The 19102-nt window shown below is 41.0% G+C and overlaps 1 protein-coding gene across 1 annotated transcript in view; it reads right to left on the bottom strand.

Moving 5' to 3' along the window:
- The window catches only part of LOC118419086 (probable asparagine--tRNA ligase, mitochondrial), a 40568-nt gene extending 21842 nt beyond the window's left edge, over positions 1-18726 (bottom strand). Inside the window, exons 1-12 of the mRNA XM_035825369.1 lie at positions 18529-18726; positions 17609-17718; positions 16524-16644; positions 14942-15082; positions 14149-14229; positions 13853-13974; positions 13094-13226; positions 8616-8714; positions 7874-7911; positions 7221-7287; positions 1087-1218; positions 89-186 (exon numbers count right to left, since the gene is read on the bottom strand). Coding sequence (XP_035681262.1) covers positions 89-186; positions 1087-1218; positions 7221-7287; positions 7874-7911; positions 8616-8714; positions 13094-13226; positions 13853-13974; positions 14149-14229; positions 14942-15082; positions 16524-16644; positions 17609-17718; positions 18529-18675 — 1289 coding nt within the window. The 5' untranslated portion in view covers positions 18676-18726. The remainder of the gene's footprint in view (positions 1-88; positions 187-1086; positions 1219-7220; positions 7288-7873; positions 7912-8615; positions 8715-13093; positions 13227-13852; positions 13975-14148; positions 14230-14941; positions 15083-16523; positions 16645-17608; positions 17719-18528) is intronic.
- Positions 18727-19102: the final 376 nt, after the last annotated feature.

Consider the following 19102-nt stretch of genomic DNA (forward strand, 5'->3'; position numbering starts at 1 on the left):
GTAGTTGTTACTGTGTGTAAGGTTCCCTACCTGTCTAGTCTATCCTGTAATATCTCCTGTAGTTGTTACTGTGTGTAAGGTTCCCTACCTGTCTAGTCTATCCTGTAATATCTCCAGTCGTTCCTCCCTCAGACTGCCTCCAAACAGCTCCCCAACCTCGGGTACCAACAGGTCGAATGCTGCAACCTGGAAAATTGAAAAGACAATTTTGAATGATGTATATATGATGATCATGGAAACTTATCATCATGATCATGGTAGTTATCAATTAGAACAATGATAAACTTTCTTCCAACACAAAGGTAAAAAATTGTATACATGGATCAAATTTTTGACAATCACAATTATTATATTGTAAACATACATACATACGTACAATGGCAATTTTTTGTACATGTACCTGAATGGCTTTGATTTTATAATAATTACTACAGTTCATAACACACGATATACACAGATGGTTATGACAAGTACCTAATTAGTAGTACTACATCCTTAGTGTCTGTATGTTGTGTGCGTGTGTACTGCCTGATGAAGAAAGAGTTCTCTAAGGAGTCTAAGACTTGTTTAAACCTTCATTAGAGCCTATAGATTTGAGCATGGTGGGCTGTGAGATTATCATCAACAGGTCTATTCAAGCAACATTGCAGCCAGACATACATAAATATAAAAAACATGTCTGAATGTCTTTGATTTTACAATTACAATCCATTGCACACAAACATGACAAGTACCCAATTAGGCCTAGGGAAATAAATGTTGTGTTTCCTGTTTCAGTCCTGAAAAAATTAGGGTCAGTACATGTAGGTAGGATTATCTTTTTTTCTTGTAATTTCTTTTAGCCTTTAGCCAAAACTCTCGTGAAACACAGTAAACTTAAATGCATGAGGACACTTGTCTTTCAATGTCAAACTTTAATTCTGTGTATCATAGATACATTTATCCTTCATTAGATAGAACAAGCAGCATTTTTCCTCCAATAGGAAGCAGACTGAATAAAAATTCTAACTGGAGGCTTAGTAACTGTGTCTTTTAAATATGCAATCAGACCTGATATTAACTGCATCTAAAAAAACTAGCACTTACTGTTTTATCATCATCATTGTCCCTTGCATAGAATGGCTTGAGTTCCTTGGGAAAATCGGTCACGAACACGGGTACACTTCCACAGTGCCTCACCAGGTGGCGCTCATGCTCTTTCTGCAGGTCATGTCCCCACTGGAAATTGAGAAATCAAGAAGCCATTGTCAGTGAAAATTACTTATTAGACATCCTGGTAGTTTCTTTAATTCATTTCTTTGAAAGGTTGTTACTGTTACTGTAACAAAAATACCCATGCAGTTCCAGAAGAAGGACTAGGGGGTCAAACTTACGCGTCTTCTTCCTGATATCTAAAAAGCTATCTGGTACCAAAAAATTCAGACCATAGTAGGACAATTTTTTTTTATTAAGACATAAAAAAAAACAATAGATTTGCTGCAGTACCAAGTTTACACACTAGTATGCCTCAAATCAACCTGAGCCTTCATGATCATCTTCCCAACCCCTATCCATATACCAAATATGATTACAATTATCCATCCAGTGAGAGGTTCTTATAGGTACATGACAAGTTATGCTGACCACAGATATCCGGGAACACAGAAACACCAAAAAACAATTTTTCATGGAGGTAAATATAATCAAAGACACTGTTTTTAAAAAAAAACAGCATACAGAGGAGCAAAAAAAGTGTTTCAACAATCGGAGCTACAAGACAACAGTACATGTAGTCTGGACCTCTCTAAACAGTGGCTCCAATGCATCAAGCTAATATAGATTAGGTTATAGCAGCCCTCAATGGGGAGAAGCTGAGAAACACATTACAAATGACCTTAAAATCCAATAGAAATTCTTCCCCAACGCTCACTGACCATTCTTTCCACACGCAACAAATCTATACTCCAGTGATCCGGCATAATCCCCTCAAAAGTCTTGAAGATGAGACGAGGTCAACATTAATGAGATCTAAGAAGAGAGCTTGTTAGGAATAACTGGAGTCAGTAGGGATATGAGGAGGGCATTCACCCGCTATCTCAGGCTTTTTCAATTATTATAAGTTTTTATGACCCTACGGCCACCGTGGTCATGGTTTGTTTGTTCATTTGTTCGTTCGTTTGTGAGTGAGTGATTGTGTGAGTGTGTATGAGTGTGAGTGATTGTGTGAGTAAGTGAAATAGTGAGTGACTGTGTGAGTGTGGGTGAGTGTGTGATTGCATGTGAGTGAGTGAGTGAGTGAGTGAGTTATCGGTTCAACCAATGAAAACATGGCAAATTTTAGTGTAGCCAATGAGAAAGTTGCTGTTTGTTCATGAAATATTTGCATTTCAATGACTGTGTAATTCTCCTTTCCTACTTTTTGATTAACTTAGAGAAGCTACACTACCAAAAATGACTTTTGCTTGTTTTCCTTACCCCATGGAAAATTCTTATATGAAGAAAAATATTCTTGCAAGAAGAAAATGTAGAATACTAGAAAGGCAACATTTTTGAAAAAATGCAGGATGTGGGCGAAGGGAAAAGAAAGGAAAAATCGCAAGAAAAGAAACAACTAGAATGACAACATTCTCGCGAAAATGCAGCAAGTCTTTCCCGTGGCCTTTTTTGAAGTTTTAGTCAAACTATCTTACACACAATAGTAATTGCCATTAGGTGCCCCGTATTCTCGGTTCACCCCTATTCTCGGCCTTTACCTGACGTCACGGGTTGTGCTGTGTAGCAATTAATTATAAAGCTGAAATTCATGATCAGGTTCAGGTCCGGTACCGTACCGTAGCCTCCATTCCAAATTTGACTTAACGCCGCAGGCGACAGACATCGACGATACAGTATTTGGCTGCCGGTATGGTCCGAGGCGTTGACGAGCCCCCCTCCCCACATGGACCGTCCGACCGTTTAAACGCCGTCTTTTGAGGGCAATTAAAAAATAAATAAAAAGGCGTGTAAACTGAACGATGCTCTGTTTGCAAGATAAAATTGTTGTAAATATCAAAAAAGAAAAAAAAAGGACAACTAAAAGAAAGTTGTTCCCGCCCGGAATCGAACCAGGGTTGACCTAGCGCAAAAAGCGCAATCGTAGCTGGTGCTTTAGCCATTCGGCCAAGCTTGCCGTAACGTTATTGCCGGCATTTTAACAGGTACATGTATACAAATGCAATGCGTAGCTTGAACACGTCCGTTCACTGTTTAATTTGCAAGATTCCAAGGTCCCATTTTCTGAAGATAATGTTTTTCTGTGCAAATTTATCAATCTTGTTCATTCCGTGGCGGGCAACTTCTTCCTTGAGCGCCTGTTTGGTCGAATGCATGGCCGACTTACTGCCGCGTCTCAGCTGCTATTATAAAACTGGATGCCGAATGACATTTTGTGTTCTCTGCGTTGATAGGTCCAGCTCTGCCGTACACCCGAGACAGTCTGAATTTAGGCCAATCAAAAAGCTGGGAACGCGGAGTATTTGCTAACAGCTTCCATTTTTCCTTAGTTTTGATTGGCTATTATCAAAATGGATGCCGATTGTGTCCTGCGCGTTGATAGGTTCACCTCTGACGTACAACCGAGAAAGTGCGACTTTAAGCCAATCAAAAAGCTTGAAACATGGAGTACATGGAGGCTTCCATTTGTTTCTGATTTCCGGTGAAATACTTGTAAGAAAACTATATGTGTGGCTTCGCCAGCACGTCACCGGAACGTACTGCGCCTGCGCGAACCCTGGTGGTTTGGGGCTTGTTTTGGTCAACGTTGCATTGAAATACCGCTTGTTGCACAGTATATGTTAGAGACATGGTTTCATGTAAAACGTACACGGGATTTTACCCTTATATACGCACGTACTTTCTTAAATGCGGCCCTTTAGTAAACCGGGGGTTTAGCAAGGTTTAGCATGTCTATACTTTTCGCGCAGGCGCAGTACGTTCCGGTGACGTGCTGGCTTCGCCCACATAAAAATTCTAAGCAAAACAAGCAAAATAAGAAACAACCAAAAAACTTAATTCTCAAGCAAAGAACAATTTTCTTATTCTTCTTTGTATTGATGAAGAAAATTTTTCTTTTTTTTTCAATATGATGCAAGAAAAAAATTCTAGAAATGCTTGCTTTTTTTATAACTCAAAGAAATACAAGAATTTTTGCTCTTGATGTAAGAAAAGTATTCTTGGTGTAAGAATATTAAATCTCAGAAATGTCTCAAAAATTCAAGCAAAAGATTTCTTGGGTACAGAATAATTTTCTTCCTGGAAGATAAATTTTCTGTTAGGAAGAAAAACAAGATACACAAAAAAAATCATTTCTGGTAGTGTATCAAAAGGGACAGGTTGAAAAAACACTGATCATAAATACTGTAACCTTGAAAATACAATTAATTTAAAGCAGCTCTCAGCAGGGAGAGTTTTGAACCTTGTAACCTTGAAAATCCAACGGAAAAGTCTTCCCCAAGGCTCGCTGACCATTCTTTCCACACGTAATAAATCTATACTCCAGTGATCCACATAGTCTCCTCCAAGTCTTGCAAGGTGAGATAAGGTCAACATTTAATGAGATAGTAGAGAGAGCGTCTTAGAGAATAAAGAAATCAGTGAGGACATGTATGGGTCATTCACCTCGCTATCTCAGGTTTGCACAATAATTCTGCATGTTTGCATCAGTACAGAAGCCACTCAATCATTCACATGTACATGTTTAATAGGAGGTTTGGATTGGAAACTAAATGAAAAAAGATTGTTACATCAAATATCTTCTGCCCAGTAATCTATCACTTCATTCCGCTATCTAACGTTAAATTGCATACCGTAAATGCAGAAATTTTTGCGGTGGTCTAATGTTTGCGGTTTTTGAGATGGCTGCTTAAAAACTTAAGACTACCGCGAACATTTGTCCATGGCAGTATGAGACTACAGTGCATGGTGCTACCTTGTACTTAAAACCACCGCAAAAAGTCCTTTTTCTTGCTACCGTGAAAATAAATCCCCGCGAACTTAAATGCAGTTACAGTAACGTATGTGCAGGTGAAATATGCTATCCTACTGTAAAAGTAAATACAGGACCTGGTATGCATGTCTTTCTGGTCTGTGAGCTTAATGCAGAGTATACCTCATAAATTTTGAAGCAAACATGGTGGTTTATCCCCTCCAACCTCCATGAAATGCAGCACAAAAGTTTTTGGTGTGATTTTTGTGATATGGTGATATTTATGATGACAACCTCAGCAGCCTGGATAAATTTTGATGATATTTGCTAATTTGGATAGGTGTTATAGAACCAAAAGTTATGGTCAGTTTTGTGTCCCCTGGCTTGTGACTTTGGTACTGCACCAGAATGTCCAGATTTTGTATATTTTGCCTTAGACATGCTGGTGTTGATGTTTTGGTAGTGATAGCTTTTCATTTAAAGCTTAATGCTACGTAATATTTGGACAATACAAAAAGTAGATTTTCCTGCCATTTCTTTAGTCTACCCTTTAGCATTGAATATCAAGGCTCAGTGAGAGAAGTTGCAACATCAGTGCATCATACAAACATGTCTACAAACTGTAACCTCAGCTTATTGATACCCTACAAAATAGACTAAGTGCATGATTATATCCTATTCTGAAGTGAAAAAAAATTGAGTGTTTGAAAAGAAGAAGATCTTCCCCTGTAGCCAGCTGGAGTGTGATAAACTCATTAGCCCACCCCCTAGGGTGCCTACTGGAGGCCTGGAAGTTGTTACCTACAGCCAAGAGGGTCTAACTTGGGGGAACACAAAGATAATTACATAGCATACCTTTACTGAAAAAGTGCTGTAGGTAAATGCAGAAATGTTCGCGGTTTTTGCAGTGGCCACTTCACCACAAACTTAAAACCACCGCGAACATATATCCATTATAGTATGAGACTACAGTCTATGGCGCTACTGCTAATTTACTACCACCGTGAACACTCCATTTTCCTGCTACTGCGAAGGTAAATCCCTGCAAACTTAAATGCATTTTACAGTAACTGAACAAAGGAACAAAATTCCCAGTGTATACTACTGTACAGAACTGTTTCAAGTAACACATGTAACAAAAACCTATTTTGAAGGTCTGAACAAAATACAATACAAATCTGTGACTATCCCCTATAAGCTGATTTAATTTTTTGCGTATCAACAGGGTTTGAGAGATGGGATTTGCTAGGTCACAGTGGAGCATCATCTCAATCATAGTAGGATTTGTTTGGATTCACAAACTAAATTACTCTTATATAAATATCATCAAATGCATTATACTTCAATAAACGGGGGATTTGAGGGTCAAAAGGTGATACTAATACTGTATATGTGACTCTCATTTCAAAATTGATTCTCAACTGTGGCACCAGTGGATATAATAATCAATTTATGCAGGGAGTCTGACAGTCTACTACGTGGCATTCAGGCATAGGAAAAGTAAAGTTGTGTTTTAGATTAAGGCCACAGCAAGTGGATTTTATGGATGACATTCAGTAAGCTCATCAATTTTCCTCGGATTTCAGAAAAAAAAAGGACTTTTTTCTTCTTTGGACATAATCATAATGGGAAATTACCAAAATGAGCAAAATTAGTTGTGTTATAGTCTATTAGTAAATAAAAATGATTGTACTTGTAGAGGGTTCTGGGTCGGAGTTCAAATCTGACTGGAGTTGCCGGAAGTCATCACATGGATTTTTTTCTTTTAATTTTTCAACATGAAGAATTTAGCTTCTCTACATGTACAACGTAGGCCGTTATCCTGGGAAAATTCGTTTTTTCTAAGCAGCTTTGATTAAAAAAAGCGTTAAAAAATTATACTTTTGGGGCCCAAAATCAAAATTTCGCTACATATCCTACCCAAAATAAAGAGGCAATAGATGATACCTATAAGTTTGTCGGAAAGAAGCAGGAAACGGCTTTCCACCATATTGATTAAGTTTCACGTCCTACGTTTCCTAGTGGAACTGTAGCCCATCGGCCTGAGGCTGTCTGCCAACCTCCGACATTGTAAAAGAAACTCCGGTCCAAGACCAGAAGTGACACTAGGCTAGCAAAGTAGCCATGACTGTAGTTGTGGAAGGTTGTAAAGGTAAAAAAAGGTTGTAAAACTTTTCTGTCCCTTGACAATCCCAAAAAAGTGGACAGGTTTTTGTTGTGGTTGTAACTATTATAAAAACAACATTTTTTTCCTAGGCCTTACCAGTACCAAACCTACCTCTGGTGTGAACTGGAAATTTTCTGAATTCTTCTTTAAAATCTGAATTGCTTCTGTGTAGGTCATCCTGGATAGGGGAAAGAAGAAGAAACTATCTATTTTACAAAGGACAGAAATTGTGCATAATGTCCTTAGAATGTGAGTTAGTAAAAAATTGGAAGTTCTGCTGCAGTACCAAGGTCAGTCTTCAGGGGGCCTATAATTGACCTTGACCTTCATCTCCACAAAACATGCATGTACCACCCAGGTAAATATCGATCCAGAGGTTCCTGACTTATGCTGACCACAAATATCTGGAAAGTTTAACACAAAGTACATTCAAGTAAACCCACAAACACATACTAGACAGACCAAAGACAATAACAGGTTCTACATCTTTCATGGAGGAAAAAATGTAACTACAAACCCTATATTCACAAACAAGAAACATGGGGAATAAAGACACTCTAGAATAAAGACACTCTAAAACCAGTTGTATCAAGTAGTATGAAGCTAGAGGGCACAAAAAGACAAGAAAAAGCTGGACAACAGTTTACTTGTAGTTTTCAATTTGATGGTATTATTTTTTCTCAAACTTTAAGTGAATGATACTGAATAAGGATAGTACACCGTGTGAGTATCCAAACATTACAAAAGGCAGCAGAAATTTTTACCTGATAAATCTTGATGTCAGTATATTCTCCACAACTTCCTAAAAAAAATAAAATATAAAACATTTCATGGAAAGTTGCTTGAAAGCATTCAAAGAGTTGAACTGACCCCCAATATGTGCTCCTTTAATTGAGCACAAGATATGGCAAGGTGATGTAAGGTGTTCTCAACAGTGATGCACAACTATTGTGAAAAATTATGTGCACAGTTGTAATTTTTGGTACACAAAAGTGAAAAATGAACATATGTACAATGTAGTATCTAGTACTCTAACCCTAAAGGTACAATAGTCATGTAGATGTATGTCAGAATTAGATGTAGTTTGCCCTATCTGTACACCACATCTCACAATACCCACTGGCAGGTTTTTATCTACAAACATACATAGCCAAGGTGCCATCAAATCATATCCAACAGGGCAACATGAAATGGATTTCATGAATGCCATCAATAGATTATTTCCCCATAAATGAAATCATTAACTTATCAACAAAGTGAATTCAAAGTCATTTTGAACCAATTTAGCCCAAATGAACTCAATGATCAGTTGAGCTATTCCACCGACCATGACAGAGAAGACAGACACACTGTGTACAGTTATTTACACATTCATTGTTGCAGTGAAATTCCTCTTTTCATCCAATATTAATCACAACAGAAGGGTCCATCCCAGTGCATCAAATCTGATCTTATACACAGCTTGTATATACTACTGGTTTGTCACAAAAAAACAACATTACTCACCCTGTGTCCTGGTGAAACAAACTTGTAGAATAGATGAAGGTCTTCAGGACACAAGGCCAGGATCTGCTCTGTTGGCTGTTTCACCATCATCTCTATCACCTGGGCAAAAATACATTCACTCAGCTATTCAAGTAATAAGGCAAAATATTTAAAACATACACAGGGCTCGAAATACCACCTGCATATGCAGGTTAGTGCCAGGTAAAATTGGAGCTGTGCAGGTATTTCTGATGTCTACCTGCACCTAACCTGCACTGGTCTGAGTTTTATACACAAAATGTCCTTTAATGTAGCTGTGTATGGACTGTTTTTACCTATAAAGAATAAAAGGAAAAAATAGTATTATCCATACTTCCTAAATGCAGAGTGGTGCAGGTAAAGTTTGTCTGGTGCAGGTAAAGCCCCGGTCACAAAGCGCGTACGATTTCTTGCGATGGTATATTCCGCATATCGTACGATGAGCGCAGTAAATCGCAGCAAAATCGTAAGCAAAATCAGCCATCGCAACGCATCGGATGGTGTTCAAAATTCTTCCAGCGTCGTACGATTTTTCACTTGCGTTTCTTTTGAATAGCCGCCTGGCCGCTTTTGTGCTTCTTTAACCAACAAAATGTGGACTTAGCTGTTGAATACCTTCCTACGATATATTTAACTGTAAAAATAAATTAAAAGAGACCATGACAATAAGAGCATTACAAGAAAAGTTCAAATCAAGCGTGAGTACTGGTACGATTATCTCGGCCTGCTTGCCGGCTCTCCGTGTCAGGCTCTTTTGAAGATCATATCATGATATGCTATCAACAAAAAGATGCCATCATACAAAACTCATATCACAAGCATTATATCATACATATTTCCGAATCATAGAGCCTGCCTTTATGTTCGAGTTGTCCCCATGGTTATTACGATTATGGTAAACTGACCCAAGACCGACGAGAGCTTAGATTTGATCTAATTATAAACTCACGTGCATGAAGCGATCAAACAATTGTCTGCATCACCTGTGCGGTGCGCGCTGTTCTCTGGTTGCGACTAGTGGTGCGTACCGGTTCGCCGAACCGGACTTGGACTTGCTATAACTTTCGGTTCAAGTCCGGTTAAAACCGGAACGTCAAAGACCGGTTTTCTGGAAAACCGGAAATCTCTTTCTTGTTGTATACTAGTAACATCTAAAAACAACGCTAGATGCCTATGTGACTTTTTAATCGCAGCCAACAGGCCAGAAAATAACGTATTTCTGCATATTGTCCTACCGCCATAAGCCAAGCACATGGTCGCGCCGCGGCAACCTTCTTTCAAAATCCGGCAACGCGGCAAAAATGACAGGTTGACTTTAGCAATATTACCAATGAAAATAAAGCATGTGGATTTGTTTATCTCCTGGTATGGGTTTTAAGTCCCATATCTTCTAAAAATGAAGAAAATTTCCAAGATAAACAAGCTAAAACAAATCTCCGGCGCGGCGACTGTAAATGACATTTGCCGCTTGCCGGGATACTTCACTAAAAGCATGGGTGAGTAGCTTGTTAAAAAGAAACACCGGCACGTTCTATTTTAGAAAAAAGTTTTGAGTTCATGAACTTATGTTATACCTTCTGCATTTATCTTTGTAACGAATGAATTTAAAATTAATTTTACGGTTGAATGTAGAAGATAAAAACACCGCACGCATCATTTCTACCCGCATTACAGTAGGCTATCCCATTGACCCCTATGACCTCGCAAGCGCCATTTTGAAATTTCGGCCGTCAAAAAAACAAGCGGAAAATGTCGAATTTTGCCGTGATTTCCCGATAGTTTTTATTAAAAATCGATGTTTCTACACCTTTGAAAATGATGCAGTCGTCTTTGGCAATATTTTGATAGCATGCGGCTCAGCGGCGGGCGCCGGATACGCAAATGGGTCGCCGCAGTAGAGCAAGTTTATGCTTGTGTCTAACGTTAATTGGGAAACTTTAGCGACCGTAAAAAAACCGGACTTATAAGTCCGAACCTGAACCGGAATCTTTGGACTTGAGTCCGGACCTGAACCGGAATGTGAGCTTCGGTACGCACCACTAGTTGCGACTGTGGCAGTTGCGACTGATATATTTTCCCTTTTTCGTCAATATCCACAATATCAGGGAAAACTGAAACCATCACAACATGCTAACAATTCATGAATCTATAACCTCATCAGTAGACAAAAATTGCCGTAATGAAGTCTGCTATGGGGGCAAATAAAGTCTTACGACGATGTCGAAATTTTGAACATGTTCAAAATCCAATTCAGCTCTATTTTTCGCCATACGACGCTCCCCGATTTACTATGATTCACTGCGATTGAAGCAGGCACGCTCTTATGACCTCATCGTACGATGCACTACGCGCTTTGTGACCACGGCTTTATATACTTAAACCATTGCTTCCGATTCTCCCCCGACTTACGACGCACTGCGCTTATCCTGCGCATCGGAAGGAATCGCAAGGAATCGTACGCGCTTTGTGACCGGGGCTTAATTTACAATGTTACCTGCACCAGTGCAGGTATGCAGAAAAAGTATTTCAAGCCCTGCACCAGTGCAGGTATGCAGAAAAAGTATTTCAAGCCCTGATACAGCTATATGAAAATACACTGTAGAATGGCTAATAGACTGGTGGAATTGCAACAAATTTTAAATATCTAATGCTACCTTATAAAAGAAAAACAAATATATCTTTACCAGAGTGATCAAACTAGGAGTGATATGTTTCGTTCTTTTAAGACCTCTTATGGAGTGAAAGATGTTGCAGTAAGGGCATCCTCATTAGAAAGCTTCAAATAACGACTGGAGTTAGATTTTGAAAAATTAGGTATGACAAGTCCACCATGTTATTACGTAATATATCCTGTTGCTGCCCTGCTGTACATTGATCATTTAACAAACTAAATTTTTGGCAAATCTTCATACAAGATATTCTATTGAGGTTACAAAGCTTCTAGGTGTATCTTCTGTCATTGTACTCCTGCACTTTTTTACTTAGCTCATAGGGGGCACTGTTTCACTGTGAGTTTGGAGAATAAATATTTATCAATACACATTATCATATAGCCAGGGGACGTGGGCCAATCAGAAGGCCCCATTTCATGTTGGTTATGTGACCATAGTCTTCAACTGTGACCTGTCTGACAGTAACTTTGCCCCTGAGGAGATCTAGAAGCCTGGAAGGGGAACCCCTTCTTTAAGACCATCTCCCTTCTTGGTTGCTCCACTCAAATGCAATTTCTTTTCTTTGTTGAGAGACCCGTGCAAGGGATAAGAAAGAGTCATCACTAAGGCTAAGGGCACAACCCGCCGTATGTGCAATTTGTCCTTATGGTTTTTGGGGAGGTCACGTCCGTCACGTTTTTCTGAAAACGTTCAGGCTGTACACCGCAGGCGCGTCACCCGTACTGGCACGTACAGGGGGCCAATCCGCAGCCCGATGGCACGCAAAGTTTTGCCTGCATGTAAAGTTCTACAGCGCATCTGAGTGCTCCAAAATCCATCGGATTCCCTACGAGTTCGTACGGAGGCGGTACTTACCACTTACGGATCCCAAAAGACTGCCTATGTTTTGGCACGTAGACAGCATGTATTTGTACGTACGGCGGGTTGTGCCCTTAGCTTAACTAACCCACCTCCATGACATCCTCCTGTTGTTGTGTGAAGGCTAACTCTGCCTCCACCATGTAGAACTCAGACAGACATGACTAACTAACCCACCTCCATGACATCCTCCTGTTGTTGTGTGAAGGCTAACTCTGCCTCCACCATGTAGAACTCAGACAGACATGCCTAACTAACCCACCTCCATGACATCCTCCTGTTGTTGTGTGAAGGCTAACTCTGCCTCCACCATGTAGAACTCAGACATGACTAACTAACCCACCTCCATGACATCCTCCTGTTGTTGTGTGAAGGCTAACTCTGCCTCCACCATGTAGAACTCAGACAGACATGACTAACTAACCCACCTCCATGACATCCTCCTGTTGTTGTGTGAAGGCTAACTCTGCCTCCACCATGTAGAACTCAGACATGACTAACTAACCCACCTCCATGACATCCTCCTGTTGTTGTGTGAAGGCTAACTCTGCCTCCACCATGTAGAACTCAGACAGACATGACTAACTAACCCACCTCCATGACATCCTCCTGTTGTTGTGTGAAGGCTAACTCTGCCTCCACCATGTAGAACTCAGACATGACTAACTAACCCACCTCCATGACATCCTCCTGTTGTTGTGTGAAGGCTAACTCTGCCTCCACCATGTAGAACTCAGACAGACATGACTAACTAACCCACCTCCATGACATCCTCCTGTTGTTGTGTGAAGGCTAACTCTGCCTCCACCATGTAGAACTCAGACAGACATGACTAACTAACCCACCTCCATGACATCCTCCTGTTGTTGTGTGAAGGCTAACTCTGCCTCCACCATGTAGAACTCAGACAGACATGACTAACTAACCCACCTCCATGACATCCTCCTGTTGTTGTGTGAAGGCTAACTCTGCTTCCACCATGTAGAACTCAGACAGGTGTCTCCTGCCCAGGGACCTCTCTGCTCGGAAGGTGGGCCCAAACACGTACACTCTGGACAGGGCACTGGGACAAGCAGAAGGAATGAAATCACAGAAAAGTAAGTCAAGTGCCTGGCAGGCTGTCAAACCTGTCTATAGTGGCCACCAAAGTTACTGGAGAATATGTGGCCACTATAGACAGGTGGCTACTATAGAAAAAATGTTGATCAATTGACCACAAGAAATAAGTTACACATGATTTCAGTACTCACGAATCTTTCTCACCAAGAACATTGTCACGATCCTCAAAATTTCAATGACCCTGCCAAAGTCAAATCTACTGAAAATGATTGATATTACCATGCAAAATGTTGGTAACTTTGCCGAAAAAGACTTGCACTCTAACGTTCAAGGCCTTCCGCTACCGCCAAAATGAACGTGACGGTCAAGAACTCCAAATCCTTGCAAAGTATGATTTGATACTTAGCGCAAGGTGACAGAGCCGTTATAACTTATATGGTGGCAATAGGCAATGTTTTTGTATTTACGGACCGGAAATCATGTAGTAGCCATATTAGACAGGTGGCTGCTATAGACTATTTCTTAATGCTTAGGTCAATGGGAAAAGTTCAAGGGACTGACAAAAAGTTTCCGCAATGGCCAGGTGTTTACTATGCATAGGTGGCCACATACAGGTTTGACTGTACATACCTGGCCATAACCTCCAACTGCAGTTGTCCCGACACAGTGAGGAATGCTGGGACATCAAAGAAATGTTTGGTGTCCTTCCCACTGTCCTGTGATATCTGCTTCAGTACTGTGGAGCTGGCTGGCTTTGTGTGGACATAACAATAGATACCATTACCCCACAAAACTAAAATATTACCAAGTTAGAAGACATACTAAAAACAGAGGACTGGAGTGATTACAGGCATGGCGTCATCTGGCATACATTATTTGAGATACTATGGTATCAGGAATGGCGAGGACAGGAGTGTTGTCCCTACCTTTACCTGGAACAGCTCCCCTGCCCCTTCACAATCATTGGAACTGATGACAGGGGTGTGGACTTCAATGTACCCCTCATCCTGTCAGGAGAAAAAAAAAAAGTAAAACCTGTCTATAGTGGCCATTCAAGGGACTGGAAAAGTGTGGCTACTATATACAGGTGGCCACTATAGAGAAAATGCTGATCAATTGTCCACGAGTAGTTAGGTTACATGATTTCAGTACCCACTAATCTTTCTCACCAAGTAACATTGTCTTGATCGTCTCAAATTCAACTGATCCTGCCAAAGTCAAATCTAACAAAAATGATTGATATTGCCATGCTGAATGTCGGTAAAATTGCCAACAAAGACTTGCACTCTAACTTTCAAGGCACACGTACCTTCTGGTACCACCAAAATGACCCTATCGGGAACTCAAAATCCTCGCAAACCTCGATTTTAAACTTGGTGCAGGGTAACATAAGGTCGCAATAGGCAGTGATTTTGTATCTACTATCTACGGAGCCGGAAATCATGCGTCCGTGGCCGTGTTGGACAGGTGGCCGCTGTAGATTATTTCTTAATGCTTAAAAGGTCAGTGGGAAAAATCCAAGGGACCGCCAAAGAGTGACTGCAATGGCAAGGTGGTTGCTATGCAAAGGTGGCCGCTAGTACAGGTTTTACTGTAATGAAAATACAGTCAAACCTGTTCACCGACAATAAAAAAAGTGCATACTTCTTCAATTTTGAGTGGACATAAATGCATTTTCTTGCAGTATTTCCAGCCCATGTATAAGTAACGTGTACTGACCTGGAAGAACTTGTGGATTGCACTGGCTGCCTGGCTCCTTATTCTCAGCAGAGCTGAGAAAGAGTTGGTCCTGGCTCTGAGATGGGGAAACTGTCTGCTGTACTCCATCGTGTGCCTCTTCTTTGCTTTGAAGGGGAATTCCTAGTAACAATGATAATTGATAAAACAGACAATTACATATTGTAACAATTGAACCAGCCAACCTTTCTTTTACACTCATAGGTTGTACCATATGAACAAATACAATGCAGCAGCTCCACCTATGTATCTCTGTAGGAACTGCATATTTTCCATCCACACAGTTGTGCTGTCATACTGGACCAAAGTTACCAATAGCTTACCCCTAGGATGTAAAACAGGATGTTTCATTCTATAGGCAAGCCTTTTAATACCTTCAGTGTGCCATTTTTGCAAACTTTCTATACAATGACAAATTCAACTGTACAGATTGAAGGCTATGCATAAACTCTACAGGATGCTACAGGTATATGGACACATGGGATATGGATACTACTGAGGGCACTACATGGGGTACAGATACTACTGGGGGTACTGACAATATAGGGTTAATGGTATGGATACGGGATATGTATATTACAGAGGGAAACTTCTGAGCGTACTGACATTACTAGGGGTACAGACGCTACAGGCAGACACTACAGTGGGTACGGACCAGGGCTCTTGCCAGCTCAAAATTTTTTTCCGTCAGCCAATTCCCATTGTCGCGAAAACACTATTCCAGGTGATAGAGAGACTGAACTGACACCTTGAAAAATGGGTTTTTAATGAGATTATCGTATGCGAAAGGGCACCAACACACTTTGTCATAATAACAATAGCAAAACAAACAGTGGGTAGCTTTTACGGCCGTGGACAGCGTCCCCAAGCCGCCTGTAGCTTCCACCAAGGATTTTTGTCCAACAAGGTTGACGGATTAGTTTTAAAATTTTTCCATCATACGCAGCAAATTTCCGTCAATTGACGGAAAAACGGACGCTGGCTAGAGCCCTGGTACGGACACTACTGGGGGTTCGGACACTACTGGGGGTACGGACACTACTGGGGGTACGGACACCACAGTAGGTACAGACACTACTAGGGGTACGGACACCACAGTAGGTACAGACACTACTAGGGGTACGGACACCACAGTGGGTACAGACACTACAGCGGGAAGAGCACTACAAGGGGTATGGTCGAACAGCGTACGGACAATACTTGGAGTACAGACACAAGTACATGTATAGGGGTAACAGCCACTGGGGGTTACAGACATTACTGGGGGTATGGACACTATAGAGATATGGACACTATTGGGTGTATGTACAGTACAGGGGGTATAGACGCTACAGGGGTACAGACACTATAGGGGGTATGGACACTACAGGGGGGTAAAGACACTATGGGGGCACCAGTTATTACTTAATACACATTGAAAAGATTCATTCCCGTGTGAGTGGATCAAATCTTAGAAGTTAGAATCCAGTCTAACTGTACTTACATGTACTGTACAAAACTGGAACATTGCGCATAAATGAGGTTTACCGGTTATGCAAAACAAACAAACAAAACCTGTGTTTACCTTTACATTGCAGGACCCTATAACCTCCAGCCTGTCAGCATGGAGCTCCACATCCTGTCCTGGGTGGGCACTAGGGAACAACCTCCCCTCCACAGCTACTGCACTGCCATAGGACAGGCCACTGGGGAAACAGATACGCCAAGCAAATACTGTAATAGTTTCAACAAAAAGCGGAATTCGAAAGTTCTTTCAATCAATTAAAGGACACTGCACTGCAGGAGAAGGCACTGGGGAAACAGATATGTAAGGAAAATAGTTTCAACAAAAAGCAATTACCATACGTTAGTAGTACATGTAGTAGTGCTTTGCTTCACCTATAATCTGTACAGTTGAAGATGTCCTTTCATTAAGTTTTAATCTTTTTTATAGAGGGTTTGCAAAATGGCACAATGAAAGTATTCAAAGGCTTCCTCATAGATTAAAACATCCTATTTTACATCCTAGGGGTATTACATTGTATTGGTAACATTGGTCCAGTATTCAGCACAACTGTGTGGATAGAAAAGATGCAGTTCCTCCAGACGTACATAGGTGGAGCTGTGTGACTTTGCCTTTTACTGCAAAGGATACTGCACTGCCATAGGAGAGGTCACTGGGGGAAACAGATACTGTATGCCCTGGGCAAATAGCTTAAAGTTTAAATAAAACAAAAACCGCACCTGAAAGTGCTCTCAATGAAGGTTGTACAGTATTTTCTCAATTAAATTCAAAGGGTAATGCACTGCCATAAGACACTGGGGAAACAGATACTGTATACCAGGCAAGCAGATTCATTTTAAAGGAGCCAGTTTATATCAAAGCCAACTGACCAGGGTGGCAGTGGTGGTTAAATAGAGTGAGTATACTGTATAGCATAGCCTGTGTTTACAAAATCTGTCACTTGCTGGGGTAAATGAACCCCTTCCCAACTATCAGGCTGGCCGCTGAGAGCCGAGGGTGCCCAAATTTCTCAAGGGTATAGGAATAGGGTACTGTCAGTACCCAAAAGTTATGTTTATACACTGACTCACAGAGTGTACTTGAACTTAGTTCAAGTCGTCTCCAAAAATACCTGTGCAAACCAGCCAGTGACATAACATCCTCACCTGGAGCCCATGTCAGGTGTACCCACCACCTGCAGGTGTGCCAGACAGCTGCCGTCATTCAGGTGCAGGAACAGGACGTCCTTCTGAGCCCGTATTGACCTCACCCAGCCCTACAGGGAAAGTGCAGAGCATTTCTATATGAAAGTATATGTAATGAAAATTCTATTGTGGTCACCCTCGTTCTACCCCAGGAAACCAAATTAAACTAGGTGCGCAAAGAGTTACAAATCCCCGCCACACGAGCACCTGCCCCACTACCAGCTGGTGCCACTTATGCCGGCCCCCAACTATTGCTTGCCTTGTGTAGAGGTGGGGTGCGTGAGGCGGGGATCGGTAACTCTTTGCACGCCGGCTCTTAGGAGCTTGGTTTTACAAAGCCTTACTCTCGGTCCTACAGCCCTGATGTAGTTGATCTTCCACAGTCAATGCTATTATGTTCTCCTTATTTACTAGCGATGGTGTCTCTGAATGGAGAACATATTTACTTGATGTGAATGTATATCATATAGTGTCCTCCTACTGTCTGAGTTGTGGAAAGCAACATTAGCGATAATGTTTTTTTTTTCGTTCTCGGTCCATTTTTACATGTATAATCCCCGAGGTCTAAGGTTTAACTTTAATGTTTTATGTTGTATGATTATTGTTTATGTTGATTGTCACAGGGCTCCCTTGGAAATCAGTCAGCTGAACGTTACCTTTCAACCTACCCTAACCTCATATGATTATGATGATAACCTTGTTCATTTAACTGTTTTCAGTAAAGTGCAAAAGAAAATCAAGTACAATTTGCTGCCCTCTTCATTGAAAAGTTATGTTTTTTAACGGTTTATCCCACTATATACGGTGAGCAGACCAAGAATTTAGTGATTAGTAACTAAATAAGGGGGAGGAATGCATGAGCACACTGTCAATACCAATACCTGCAGTTTTAAAGGCACCCCGCTTTCTGGTGGCTTTGACGAAATGATTTCCCATATCCTCCTGGCCTTGGTGTACGTTGTACATCTCCGTATGTGTCTGAAGTCGACCGAAAGTGAAGTTCTCAGTCGGGAAAACAAAAACCACATCTTTCATGTGTCTCCACTTCCGGTTTCAATGTACCAGCCTGGTTTGTGACCTGTCGTAAAATAAATAAAAAACACAAATTTCTTTCAATGAAAAATTAGAATATTTCCATCATCAGCCCCATTTTGATATTAATTTTGAAGGTTTGGATAAAGAGTCATACATAATATATGCCTATTGATGGGGAGTTTTCATTGTTCGTCTTTTTTTACGACATGGCGCAAAATGTCCACCTGACGCCGATTGGTCTGTTGAAGCTGAAGCTGCTGTGGGAAATTTGAAAGTTCGGGTTGAGTTTAGACGATTTCTGCTCGTCTAACCAAAGCCACAAACCTTACCACATCCCTCCTGACACCTGTGCTCCCTGGGGACCAATCCTTGGAGTAGGGTCTCCGTGAAGTCTTTGAAACTTGTGACAATGCTTGACAA

Source organism: Branchiostoma floridae, chromosome 7, assembly GCF_000003815.2.
Source record: "Branchiostoma floridae strain S238N-H82 chromosome 7, Bfl_VNyyK, whole genome shotgun sequence".
Lineage (NCBI taxonomy): Eukaryota > Metazoa > Chordata > Leptocardii > Amphioxiformes > Branchiostomatidae > Branchiostoma > Branchiostoma floridae.